The sequence below is a fragment of the Notechis scutatus genome, chromosome 12, assembly GCF_049901735.1.
Source record: "Notechis scutatus isolate UNSWTSFEM ecotype Mainland chromosome 12, rNotScu1.2, whole genome shotgun sequence".
In the NCBI taxonomy this organism is placed as follows: domain Eukaryota; kingdom Metazoa; phylum Chordata; class Lepidosauria; order Squamata; family Elapidae; genus Notechis; species Notechis scutatus.
This window is the reverse complement of record NC_142020.1, coordinates 12623150-12636088: the sequence shown is the minus strand read 5'-3', so window position 1 is coordinate 12636088 and position 12939 is coordinate 12623150. Positions and strand designations below refer to the sequence as shown.

At 42.7% G+C, this 12939-nt stretch overlaps 1 protein-coding gene across 2 annotated transcripts in view; it reads right to left on the bottom strand.

Moving 5' to 3' along the window:
• Positions 1-2430: 2430 nt before the first annotated feature.
• LOC113424093 (acyl-coenzyme A synthetase ACSM3, mitochondrial) overlaps positions 2431-12939 on the bottom strand; it is a 19555-nt gene continuing 9046 nt past the window's right edge. For both annotated transcript variants that reach the window (XM_087942141.1, XM_087942142.1), the window contains exons 5-14: positions 12889-12939; positions 11366-11522; positions 11066-11145; positions 9713-9836; positions 8935-9015; positions 7828-7929; positions 5270-5397; positions 5074-5173; positions 3666-3785; positions 2431-2589 (exon numbers count right to left, since the gene is read on the bottom strand). The exon at positions 12889-12939 is cut by the window's right edge and continues 93 nt beyond it. In XM_087942141.1, coding sequence (XP_087798267.1) covers positions 2503-2589; positions 3666-3785; positions 5074-5173; positions 5270-5397; positions 7828-7929; positions 8935-9015; positions 9713-9836; positions 11066-11145; positions 11366-11522; positions 12889-12939 — 1030 coding nt within the window. In that variant the 3' untranslated portion in view covers positions 2431-2502. The remainder of the gene's footprint in view (positions 2590-3665; positions 3786-5073; positions 5174-5269; positions 5398-7827; positions 7930-8934; positions 9016-9712; positions 9837-11065; positions 11146-11365; positions 11523-12888) is intronic.

The window sequence follows — 12939 nt, the reverse complement described above, 5'->3', positions numbered from 1 at the left end:
CCTCCCAAAAGACGAAGTGAAGTTTGTCCATTTTAATACCCTTCTCACAAAGTGTGTCAGCTTTTTAACTGTCTCCAATTTCCATAGCACAGCAGGAATAAAATCCCAGAAAATGATGCAGCTGCTTCAATGGGTGACAGACAGGGTGCTTGCTTTCACATTCTGGGGTATTGTGAAGCACTTTTTTTCCAAATTATATCTGAAGCATTGCACAGTGAGTAGATCGTAGAAATTTGCTGGCATGGATTAATGTGTGGTATGCACCATAATCCATGCCAGAAAATTGCCTGGGCTATAAAATTCACAGTGGCGATTACGCTTTCAGCATTCAAAAGATAAAGGAGGAATATGTTCCAGAGGTGGCATTCAGCAGGTTCTGACCAGTTCTGGAGAACTGGTAGCGGACATTGTGAGTAGTTCAAGAGAACCGGCAAATCCCACCTCTGACTGGCCCCGCCAACCCCATCTATTCTCTGCCTCCCGAGTCCCAGCTGATTGGCTGGGTCTCCTTTGGTTGCCCTGCACAGGAGAATGGAGCTGGAATGCAGGTTAGTGGGGTGGGGAGGGTATGGGGATTTTGCAGTATCCTTCCCCTGCCATGCCTACCAATCCACGCCCACCAAGCCATGCCACACCCACATAACACCGCACCCATCAGGCCACGCCCACAACTGATCAGCTGGGTCTTCTTTGGTTGCCCTGCACAGGAGAACGGAGCTGGAAAGCAGGTTAGTGGGGTGGGGAAGGAATGGAGATTTTGCAGTAACCTTCCCCTGCCACGCCCACCGAGCCACACCCACAGAACCGGTAGTAAAAAAAAAAAAAAAAATTGAATTCCACCACTGATGGAATTATTTTAATTTGGAATTTGGTAATTAGCTGACATGCATGCAGTTAAAATTAAACCCTTGCTTTTTTTCCCCCTATTGATGGCTTGACTTTTACAGCATGTTAGCTAACTGTGAAAAGGATATGTCCAACAATGTTAATAGCTAAGCTTGAAAGCTAGCCTTTTTTTTAAAAAAAAAGAGGGGGCTGTGATTGATTGTGGAGATCCTCAAATATGATCCTAGCTCATGAGCGGATTAATTCTATAAATAAGTGATGAAAGGCCCCGTCCAACCTACCAGGTTTCATTCGCCCACCTCGTTCAATCATTAGGCAAAGTTTAAAATTGCCTAACGTTTCCCTAAGCAATTTAAAGAAATAAATAATCTTAACCTTTATTTCCACGATTCTGGGAATCATTCCAGGAAGACATTTGAAGTTTTTAGGGTCAAGTTTCACCTGCTTAGATGTTCTTTTTAAAGGCACATTTATCATTTAGGAGCGTAGGGGACGCAGAGTAACTCACCCATGGCTTGAACCCAGATTGGGGTGTACAGGTAGTCCTTGATTTACAACAGTTCATTTAGCGACCATCACAACAACAATGAACAAAGCGACTTATGGTCGTTTTTCACTCTATCGACCGTTGCAGCATCTCCGTGGTCACTGAGATCAAAATTCAGACGCTTGGCAACTGACTTGTCTTTACGACCGTTGCAATGTCCCAAGGTCATCCATCCATCCCCTTTGGCAACCGTCTGACAATGGGGAAGCCAGATTTCACTTCACAACCGTGTGGCTCGCTTAACAACTGCCGTTGCTTCCCTTAATATCCGTAGCAAGGAAGGTCGTAAAACGGAGCCAAATGCACTTAACAGCCATCTCGCTTAGCAACGGAAGTGTTGGGGTCTACCTGTATTTAAAGTGACTGAATTGGTTTTGGGAAAAAGAGTGGACATATGAGGCTATATGCCACCTGAAGAGGTATGAACTTCCAACTCCCAGAATTCCCCAGCCAGCCATGCTGGCTGGGGAATTCTGGGAGTTGAAGTCCACAAGTCGCCAAGATTGAGAGTGGTGGTTCTTCAGGGCAAGGCCAGGATTCTGAATTCTGGGAGTTGGAAGTCCACACCTTTTCAAGTTGTCCAGGTTGGGGAACACTGTTCTACTGTAACAAACTACAGTTCTACTTTTTCAGCAACCTGGCTTTGGAAACCCATAGTATCATTGCTTCATTGAGTTGGTCAAAATGCCTCTGTGCTCTCGTATCAACTTTTGTCCTTTAAGGATTGGAAAGAATGTTCTGATTTATGTATTGTTTACATATCTGGGCTTAGTCATGCAGCTCCCTGTAGGTTGATGAAGCTGTGAACATCTGGGCTGGGAGAAGATAACGGGTTTTTGGGGTCTTTCTCCAGGGTACGTGGTGTTCTTTTTCACTGTAAAATCAACATCTGGAACCAGAGTTGTGTCTTTGCTTAACCTGGCCGGCTACGTTGGGGTTTTGTACAAAGTTAAACTGGTGGTAAGTAAGCAACAGAGAGCTAGTTTGACAAACAGCCCATGTAGGGAACACATTTTTCGGAACTTTAAATTTCTAAATTTGGAGAGTAACGCCACATGCTTTTATTCCCGGAATGATTGCTCGCTCAGAAAGTAAACAGACGGGGAATTCTACGCTTGTCCCCATTCTTTCTTGCGCAATTCATTTCTTCTGATTTTCCCACTTATTGTCTTTGGCAAATGTGGAACGAACTCCATCTGTTGGGCAAGAGCAGAAATGAGGAGCTGGCAAAAGAGGAAGGACGTGTTGGTACATACAGCTGGAATGAATTCAGGAGTTGCAAAAGAGTGAAACGAAAGCGAATACGTACGACACAGCTTTTTTTGCCAGGGAATAACCTGGCATTCGGCTTGCATCTGTTAAAATAATCACCATGTTCCTCATTTGTACACCACTCAGTACTCAAAACTTTAATTTATACCAGGGGACCTCCAAAATTGGCAAGTTTAAGACTTGTGGACTTCAACTCCCAGAATTCTGGGCGGTGAAGTCCACAAGTCTTAAAAGTTGCCAAATTTGGAGACCCCCCTGGTATAAATGGTGGCTGGGGAATTCTGGGAGTTGAAATCCACCAGTCTAAGTTGTCAAATTTGGAGACTCCTGATTTATATGAATCAAAGTTAAGAAATAGCTTAACATGGTTTGCATTAGGCCATGTTCTAGGTCCCAACAGCTGTTTTCAAGCTATTCAAAAACGTTCATTTTTATTTATTTATTGCATTCGACATTTCATAAACAGGACAACAGAGTGGACATCTCAGTTCAAATATTAAACCGAACTCCTGTCAATCTGCCTTAATTTCCATTTAGCAGGACTTTAAACCAAGCCTTTGTTACCTACCAAAGAAACTTCAACTACTACAGCACAGTGTGCTTTCAGAATTGTGCTGTTCTAAAGATTTCAGAGAGATGGAAACATTCCCTAAAGATCCTAGAATATATTTTTTTCATTGATACCAGTGGAAGAAAGTATAGTAGTATATAAGTAGTCCTTGACTTACAACCATTTTTTTTTAGTGATGGTTCAAAGTTACAACACTAGATACAAATTAACAGAGTTGGAAGGGACCTTGTAGGTCATCTAGTCCAACCCACCGCCCCAGCAGGAGACCTACACCATTTCTGACAGATGGCAGTCCAGTCTCTTCTTGAAAGCTTCCACAAAGTGACTTATGACCGGATCCTTACAGTTACCACCATTCGGAGGAAATTCCAGGCAAGAAGCCAAGATAGCTAGACAAAGGGGGTGTCACACAGCTAAATCACAGCTTACCTTTCTAGGATATTTGTATGGGGCAGTGACAGTCTTGACATAGTCCTGTAGTTCCTTAATCAAGGCTTCTTGGTCATGGGAAATGTATTCAGGAGCCAAAACTACAAAGGCTTTCACCACCTTGAATGTAAAAAAAAATTGATCAAGAGGAGGACATTTTGAAAAAAAAAAACTGGGCAGATTAAAAAATGCAAAAAATTTTCATAGTACCCCTTTTAGAAAGATTCTATTCTATTCCATTCCATTCCCTATTTCTATTCTATTCTATTCTATTCTATTCTATTCCATTCCATTCCATTCCATTCCATTCCATTCCCTATTTCTATATGCTATTCTATTCAATTCAATTCTATATTCTATTCTATTCTATTCTGTTCTGTTCTGTTCTGTTCTATTCTCTATTCTATTCTATTCTGTTCTATTCTATTTCATTCCATTCCCTATTTCTATTCGATTCTATTCCATTCCATTCCCTATTTCTATATGCTATTCTATTCAATTCTATTCTATATTCAATTCTATTTTCTATTCTATTCTATTCTATTCTATTCTATTCTATTCTATTCTATTCTATTCTGTTCTGTTCTGTTCTGTTCTGTTCTATTCTATTCTATTATGTATTCAGGAGCCAAAACTACAAAGGCTTTCACCACCTTGAATGTAAAAAAAAATTGATCAAGAGGAGGACATTTTGAAAAAAAAACTGGGCAGATTAAAAATGCAAAAATTTTCATAGTACCCCTTTTAGAAAGATTCTATTCTATTCTATTCCATTCCATTCCCTATTTCTATATTCTATTCTATTCTATTCTATTCTATTCTATTCTATTCTATTCTATTCTATTCTATTCTATTCTATTCTATTCTATTCCATTCCCTATTTCTATATGCTATTCTATTCAATTCAATTCTATATTCTATTCTATTCTATTCTATTCTATTCTATTCTATTCTATTCTATTCTGTTCTGTTCTGTTCTGTTCTGTTCTGTTCTATTCTCTATTCTATTCTATTCTATTCTATTTTATTCCATTCCCTATTTCTATTCGATTCTATTCCATTCCATTCCCTATTTCTATATGCTATTCTATTCTATTCAATTCTATTCTATATTCAATTCTATTTTCTATTCTATTCTATTCTATTCTATTCTATTCTATTCTATTCTATTCTATTTTCTATTCTTTTCTATATTCAATTCTATATTCTAGTCTATTCTACATTTTATTCTAGTCTATTTTCTATTCTATTCCATTCCATTCCATTCCATAGCCTTATTCTATTCTATTCTATTCTATTCTATTCTATTCTATTCTATTCTATTCTATTCTATTCTATTCTATTCTATTCTATTCTATTCTCATTCCATTTCCTATTTCTATATTCCAGTAAGTTCAGCCTCCTTTACCTCGCCACGAATAGGGTCTGGACTGCTGACCACGGCTGCTTCGACCACAGCATCATGTTCTAGCAAAGCGTTCTCCACCTCGAATGGTCCGATGCGGTATCTTTTGAGAAAGGAAAAAAAAAAAAAAGGAAGAATTGAATCTCCTTGGCCTTTGAAGAAGTCTTACAAGAAAAGCGTTCAGGTGAATTCCCCTTACCCGGCCGAATTGATGACATCGTCTCTTCTCCCTACCAGCCAGATGTAGCCGTCCTCATCTTGAAATCCTCGGTCCCCGGTGATGTAGAAATCCCCACGGAGGGTCGAAGCTGTTCTCTCTCGGTCATCCTGGATATGGTGAGCAACTATTTAGAAAGATGTGCGGTTCTGCCGACACTGGACGGTGTGGGGGAGGGTAGAGATCCGTGAAATGTTTCAGGTGAAGATCACGTACTTGATGAGTTTCAGTAAACACCCATATGATGCGTTTACTCATATCCAAGAATAGGTGGTTCCCAAATTCACGGTTGGATAAATAATTTAGGAATTGTCTGAGGTCGCTGCCCAGCACTAATGTCAATTTAGAACAGGCTAGAATAACAAGAGTTGGAAGGGACCTTGGAGGTCTTCTAGTCCAACCCCCTGCTTTGTTCTGACCCAAACCTTGTTCCAAGGAAACAAACACACAACAGAGCTAACCACCAAACCTTTTAATGATTCTTTACGAATTCCGTTCCTTCCCGGTTAAAAGGATGTTTCAAACTAATTGTCTCTGATAAAGAACAAGCTTTGCCAAGGTGGTGCAAGGCTGCCAAGAACACTAGATAAAGTTACCAAGAAATATTTCAAACACAAAGAGTCTCCAAACACCAACCAAGATACGCCGAACGTCCACCAGGCTTGAGTGCAAAAACTTATTTGCTTCCTGCAAAGAACTCCGGTTTCTCAGCTGGCTTTTATCCCTTAAGGGAGGGGCCATTCCCTTGCAGACTTACTCCCGAGTCGCCCGTGCTGCTGCAGCTGATCTTTCCTTCGAGCAGCCCTGCGCGCACGCACACTGGGCGCAGGCTCCTCGGGGTCCTCTTCCTCACTGCTGCCAGCCTCCACAATCTCCGAAGGCAGCACTCCACTCCCTGATGGTCCTGGCCCCATCCCTGCATCCCATGCAGGCCCCTCACCTGAGTCCTCGCTCTCCGAGACCTCAGCCGTCCACACCTGCTGTCGGCAAACCACAACACGCTTAGACCGGAAACCCTATCCCATTTCAGACAAATGATTATCCAATCGCTTCTTAAAAACTTCCAGTGTTGGAGCATTCACAACTTTTGGAAGCAAGTTGTTCCACTGATTAATTGTTCCAGCCGTCAGGAAATTCCTCCTTAATTTGTTTGGGCTTTTTTTTTGTTTTAAAGAAGATTAAAAAAGTAAAAGTTTCCCATGTCCAGTTATGTCGGACTCTAAGAGGCAGTGCTCATTTCCGTTTCTTGGCCAAGACAGCCAGCATTGTCTAAAGACAGTTTCCGTGATCATGTGGCCAGCATGGCTATACACCAAAGGTGCACCGAACACTGTTACATTCCCACCAAAGTGGTACCTATTAACCTGCTTGCATTTCCATGCTTTCGAACTGCTAGGCGGGCAGGAGCTGGAGCAAGGAACGGGAGCTCACCTGTCATGCGGCGCTCAGGACTCGAACCCAGTCTGTCAGCTTTCCAGCTGATCAGCTCACAGTCTTTTAACAGCTGAGGCCACCAGATCCCCAAAGAAAATGAGACTGCCACAAGAAACCCTGAGGAACCAACTGATTCCTTTTTGTTGAAGTGGCAAACATCCAAATTGCAAGAAGGGAGCTTCTGAATAGTTAGGCAGGGCTCGGCTCGTTCCCCAAACAAGGGATCCAAAATGATGCAATTAACAGCCATCTTGTGTCAAGACTTTTGTCTAGATGCCACAGAGGGCATTGATATATAATGCATACCGGCTGGTGAAAATGTCTGTTCCAAGATTCTGCTTGTGTTCTCACCCAGGCTTCGTAGACCGTAATCACGCACAAACTTATTTTAAAAGCGAGACTTCGTTTATTGCCACCCTGGGAATTGTTTTCATTCCCAGCCAGAATTAATCTCAAAGAGTCCCCAAGATAAGCACCCACCTTTCAGTTCTGTGAAGTGTTGCCAATAACGGAAGTATCAAATGAACTAGTCAAAAAACCAACAGAAGAGCTTCAAAGAGCTTCAAGAATGACTCTGAACCAATCGAATTACTTTGCTTCCTGCAAAGGTTTCGTCATCTTGGCCTGACTTTTATCCCTTATGGGAGGGGCAATCACCTCCCGGCCTTATTCCTGAGTCGCCCCTTTTGTCTCAGCTGCTGTTGCCTTCTAGCAGCTCTGCGCAAGCGCACACTGGGAACAGGCTCCCCTTGTTCCTCTGCCTCGCTGCTGCCAGACTCCGAAGGCTCCAGAGGCAGCACCCCACTCCCAGATGGTCCTGGCCCCATCTCTGCATCGGATGCAGGACCCTCGTCCAAGTCCTCCCCAGACTCCCTGACTGGTCCCCGTTCTTCCCCACTGTCCAATCCCACTGCCGTCTGCATCGGCTGCCAGCCAACCACAACAGCTCATAGTTATGCTAGCCATGGTGGAACATATGTTCAACAACGGTGAGCGTCCTTCCACGATCTAATATTCCCACTTTTGTGGATGCAAGTGACACTCAAGTGACTCAATCGCCTTTCCCCCCCCCCCCCCTGATTTGCCCGCGGTCAATAAATACTTACGGTATATTGAGTAAAGAGGCAGTAAGGTCTCGTTGGTTTGATTCGGAGAGCGAGGTCTCCTTCGGTCCCAGGAGGTAAAATGTTACCATTGTCATCTATGACCTTAAGCGCAAATAGCAAAATGAATTTCATTAAGCAAGTACAGGCGGACCTCGACTTGCAACAGTTCATTTCGTGGCCCTTCAACGTTACAACGGCCCTGGGGAGAAAATGCGACTTACGATTGTTTTTCACATTTACGACCGTGGCTGCATTCCCCCGGTCAATATTCAGACGCTTGGCAACTGACTCGTATTTATGGCAGCTGCAGCCTCCTGGGGTCACATGATTCCCTTTTGCAACCTTTGGGGAAGCCAGATTCACTTAACAACCAGGCTAGTAACTGAACCACTGAAGCGATTCAGTTAACAAATATGGCAAGGAAAGTCATAAAAGGGGGACAAAAGTCAACTTAAGAAATGTCTCACTTAGCAACAGAAATCCGGGGCTCAACTGTGGTCATAAGTCAAAGACTGCCTGCCCAGAAAGAAGCCAGTATATAAACAAAAGAAACGGGAAAGTGGGACTCAGTCTTAGTTCCTCCCTCTCTGCTTTCCCGCCCACCCCACTTTTCCTGGAGTATTAATACGTAAAGGTAAAAGTTCCCCTTGCACATCCGTGCTAGTTGTTTCCGACTCTAGGGGGCGCTGCTCCTCTCCGTTCCAAAGCCGAAGAAAAGCCAGCGCTGTCCGAAGACGTCTCCATGGTCATGTGGCCAGCAGGACTGAACTCCGAAGGCGCACGGAGGAACGCTGTTGTTCCCTTCCCACCAAAGGGGTCCCTTATTTTTCTACTTGCATTTTTTTTAATGTGCTTTCGAACTGCTAGATTGGCAGGAGCTGGGACAAGTAACGGGAGCTCACTCCGTTAGGTGGTGCTGGGGATTCGAACTGCCAAACTGCCAACTTTTCTGATCAACAAGCTCAGCGTCTTAGCCTCTGAGCCACCGCCTCCCAATAATAGATCACAATAATATATAACAATAGATCACAATAACAGATCACAATAACAGATCACAATAATAGATCACAATAATAGATCACAATAATAGATCACAATTATAGATACCTGAGTATCATAGATCGGTGTTGGTTTCCCCACGGAGCCTGGTTTGATTTTCATACCCTTGAAAGTTCCACAAACCAGCACCTAATTTCAGGGATGGAAAGTGAAGCAGACTGAGAAGCAAATGGTGTAGAATCCTTTCAGGGAGGATGAAGGAATATGGTTTCATATGCCCAGGATATCTAGTGAGGAGGCCTTAGGAAGATGCTTAAGAAACTGCAGTCACATTTGGGGAACTCAATTAGTTAATCCTAACTCAAGGAACTTTGAAGAAGATAACACTCCCATCAAAACTGCCAGAGAAAGGATATAAGCAGCAAACTCCACTCCCTTCTAGCACTGATGATGTTACCTAGTTGGGCAATGAATTGTCTGCAAGAACACCACCAAGCTCAGAGACCACCAAGGACCACCAACAGTCTTCCTCCTCCTCTCCAGATACCCCAATCCCCTCTATCGCTGATGATGTTACCTAGTTGGGTCATGAAAGGTCTGCAAGAAAACCACCAAGCTCAGAGAGCACCAAGGGATCCCAAGAGCTACCAAATATTCTCTTCTCTTGTTACAATTTGTTGAACAATTCATGAGCCAGCCTTTCCCATCTAGCACCATCAGAGATGCTGGATTTGTAACGGGACCTTACTTTTTAAAAATAGGCTTAAGGCGTGAAAGATGGGGGTGATTTTAACCAACAGGCCGCCTTTTCTCCCCAGAGAGCTTTCAAAGCTCTTCAAACTTTTATGAGTAGACTGTCCTCCATCGAGAAAATAGATGAACTTACCGTTTCCGTTTGACCGTAGCCTTCATAGATGTCCAGGCCGGTTTCTGTTTTCCACTGGTCCATCACTTCAGGATTGATGGGTTCCCCAGCACTCAAGCAGTGTTTGAGGTTCTGGAATTTATAACTTGGAACAAACGAAGAAGAGAAGAGAAGACGTCATTTTAAAAAGGTAAGCTATCACGTTTATTAACAACTAGCTCGATACCCTTGCTTCACTACGAAACTACGTGGTCGGATTTAGTTTTGGGGGAGGAAAATAAGGGGGGGAAATTCTGCCTCTGCCTACCAGCATCCATCGGTATTCATCTGGCTAGCATCCTGTCAGTGTGAGAGAGAGTTGAGGGCTGTTTGGAAACTGAAACAGTATTTGCTGTGTGAGCAAGAAGGAGACAGCAAGGAGCCTGGGCGTGGCTTAGCTCAACTGTTCTGTACTAAAGCTGCTTGGTGCTTTGAAACTGAAACTCCACTCCTCTGCTTGTGTTTTGCCTTTGGAAGAGATTCCTTTTCAGGTGGGAAGAGGGAGTAGAACTCCTTAGCATCAGAGCGTGTTAATAATAATAATGATAATAATAATAATGATAATAATAATGATGATAATAATAACAATAACAATAATAATAATAATAATAATAATAATAATAATAATAATAATAATAATAATAATAATAATATAGGAAATACTAATGCTCTGATGGTCATTTTGAAAAATCCTTTCTTAGTGAGGACCTAGAAGCCAAGAGGAACATATGTGCCAAATTTTAAGTTTATATGCTTTACAGTTCTGGAGATTTTGTGATGATGTGTGAGTGGTATTTCGCTTTTATATATATAGATTGACGTTGAGTTGGCTGTCTAGATTTTGCAAACCTAGGCATGAATCTGCATGGGATAATAAACCTTGTTTTGAAGATGCTGAGTGTAGGATGACCCACCGACCTGCAATGTTAGGAAATATTATCCCCCCTCCCCCAAAATCTGGGGTGTAAAATGAAAAGACACAGAATCTGTCTTTAAAAGAGGTGTTTGGCTAGCAGATGCTTTCTCAATGCTTAAAATGTTTCTGCTTATAGCATACTGGCCATTAGTTTCTCTTCATCAGAGAAGATTAGTTCCTTTTAACCAAATAAGCAGAGATTAACCCCAGGATTAACACAGTTCAACAATCAACAATACCCCAAACAAAATTTCCGCTACCGGTTCTCCAGAACTGGTCAGAACCTGCTGAATACCACCTCTGCCATGTGTGAATCCAGCGGAGGCTTCCCGGGGCTTGGTTCTCAATCATCTAATCGTGGTTTAAAAGGAGCCAATCTCAAAATGCGTAAACATTACACATTGCAATTACCACTTTACCTCCTTAAATCGTGTTGGACGAGCAGTCGATAAACAGTTGGCACAGAACAGAAAGTAGTGATGGGAAACTTGGACAACATCTAAAGAATTAGAAAATTATAAAGACAACCTTAAAAGAAGATGCAACCAGCCCAGGGCAAGCCGCCCCCAAACATGGTTAAGGAAGCTAACAAGCAATGATTACAAGTGAGTTGACAGTCTACAGTTTTGCTCGTGTATCCAATACTGTGAATCTCTTAATGATTAAATAAACTTTGGACCAATTGCCATGATTTAACTATTAATATACTTGACGCTTACTTCAAGGACAAGTTTAGGATCAAAGCGTGGCATGTGATGGACAAATATGCCTGCTCCTTGACTCCAAGGGGCAAAAACACTACTCCATGCTGATTTCGCCCAGCCAGTGTCTGAAGTATTCCAGATCAGGTCGGAGGGAGTCAAATCAAGCCAATACCTAAATAACAGAAAAGTATATTAAAATATCACCTATCGATAGGAGAGAATATTTGTAGCTCAGGGTCAAACTGTTGGGTCCCTGGTGCTCTCTGAACTTGGTGGTTTTCTTGCGGATGTTTCATGACCCAACTAGGTAACATCATCAGTGCTGGAAGAGAGTGGGGTTTGCAGACAGGAGGAGGAGGAGGAGAAAGAGGAAGAGGAGCAGGAGGAGGAAGAAGATGACTGTTGGAGTCTTTGGTGCTCTTGAACTTGGTGGCTTTCTTGTAGATGTTTCATGATCCAACTAGGTAACATTATCAGTGCTGGAAGAGAGTGGGGTTTACAGACTGGAGGAGATAGGAGAAAGAGAAAAGAGGAGGAGGAGGAGGAGGAGGAGGAGGGGGAAGGGAACTGTGGAATCTTTGGTGCTCTCTGAGTTTGGTGGTTTTTTTGCAGGCATTTCATTTTGTAGATGTTTCATCAGTGTAAGCCTAGCACTGATGATATTACCTAGTTTGGTAATGAGAGGTCTGCAAGAAACCCACCAAGTTCAGAGACCACCGAGGATCTCGCAGTATCATTTATGGAGGGGAGAGCAGTTACTACTATTTGTTGAGATGTGTAAGAACTCTAAGGATATTATAAAATCGAAAACATCCAGTCTGAAGCTATTTTATTGGAATATGATCCCTAATTAGTAAAGAAGCTGGTAGACTTTATTCATCTCTGGTTTCCTTTCAGAGATCACAGTTCAGAAGCATTTTTACATGTGGTGTTTTTTAGAAGCAAGGGAGGCTATGATGAGGAGTTATTGGCCTCCTACAAGCCAAAATTTGCTAATTCCCACACCTTGATATCATGGCAGCTTGGAATCAATCCACAGAACCTAAGTGAGATTTGTTGCTTTTTGCAGTGGGGATTGGATTGATAGATCACTGATAAATCTTGACGGGGCTCATTGGAAAATGCAAACATTTGATTTTTCAAGACTGGTGCAGACATTTCTGTGGTGTTTGTTTTAAGCCATGGTTTGCTTCTAACTGGCAATCGCACTTAGACTTACATACCACTTCATAATGCTTTCCAGCCCTCCCTAAGCGGTTTACGGAGTCATCCTATCGCCCCCAACAATCTGGGTCCTCGTTTTACCGACCTCGGAAGGATGGAAGGCTGAGTCAACCTTGTATTGAACTCTTAGCAGTGGGCAGAGTTTGCCTGCAATACTGCATTCTAACCACTGCGCCACCTCAGCTCTAGAACCTAGAAGGACCGCGTTCACATCACACAGCAGGCCAAAACCTAATGAATTAATGAATTAATTAGGGCCATTTGACAAACAGATCCTCCTCCTCCATTGGGGCAACTCACAAGCGTTTCCCTACCTTCCGTTGAAGGCAAGACCAATTCCATGGCTCGCATGGGAATGCTCGGTC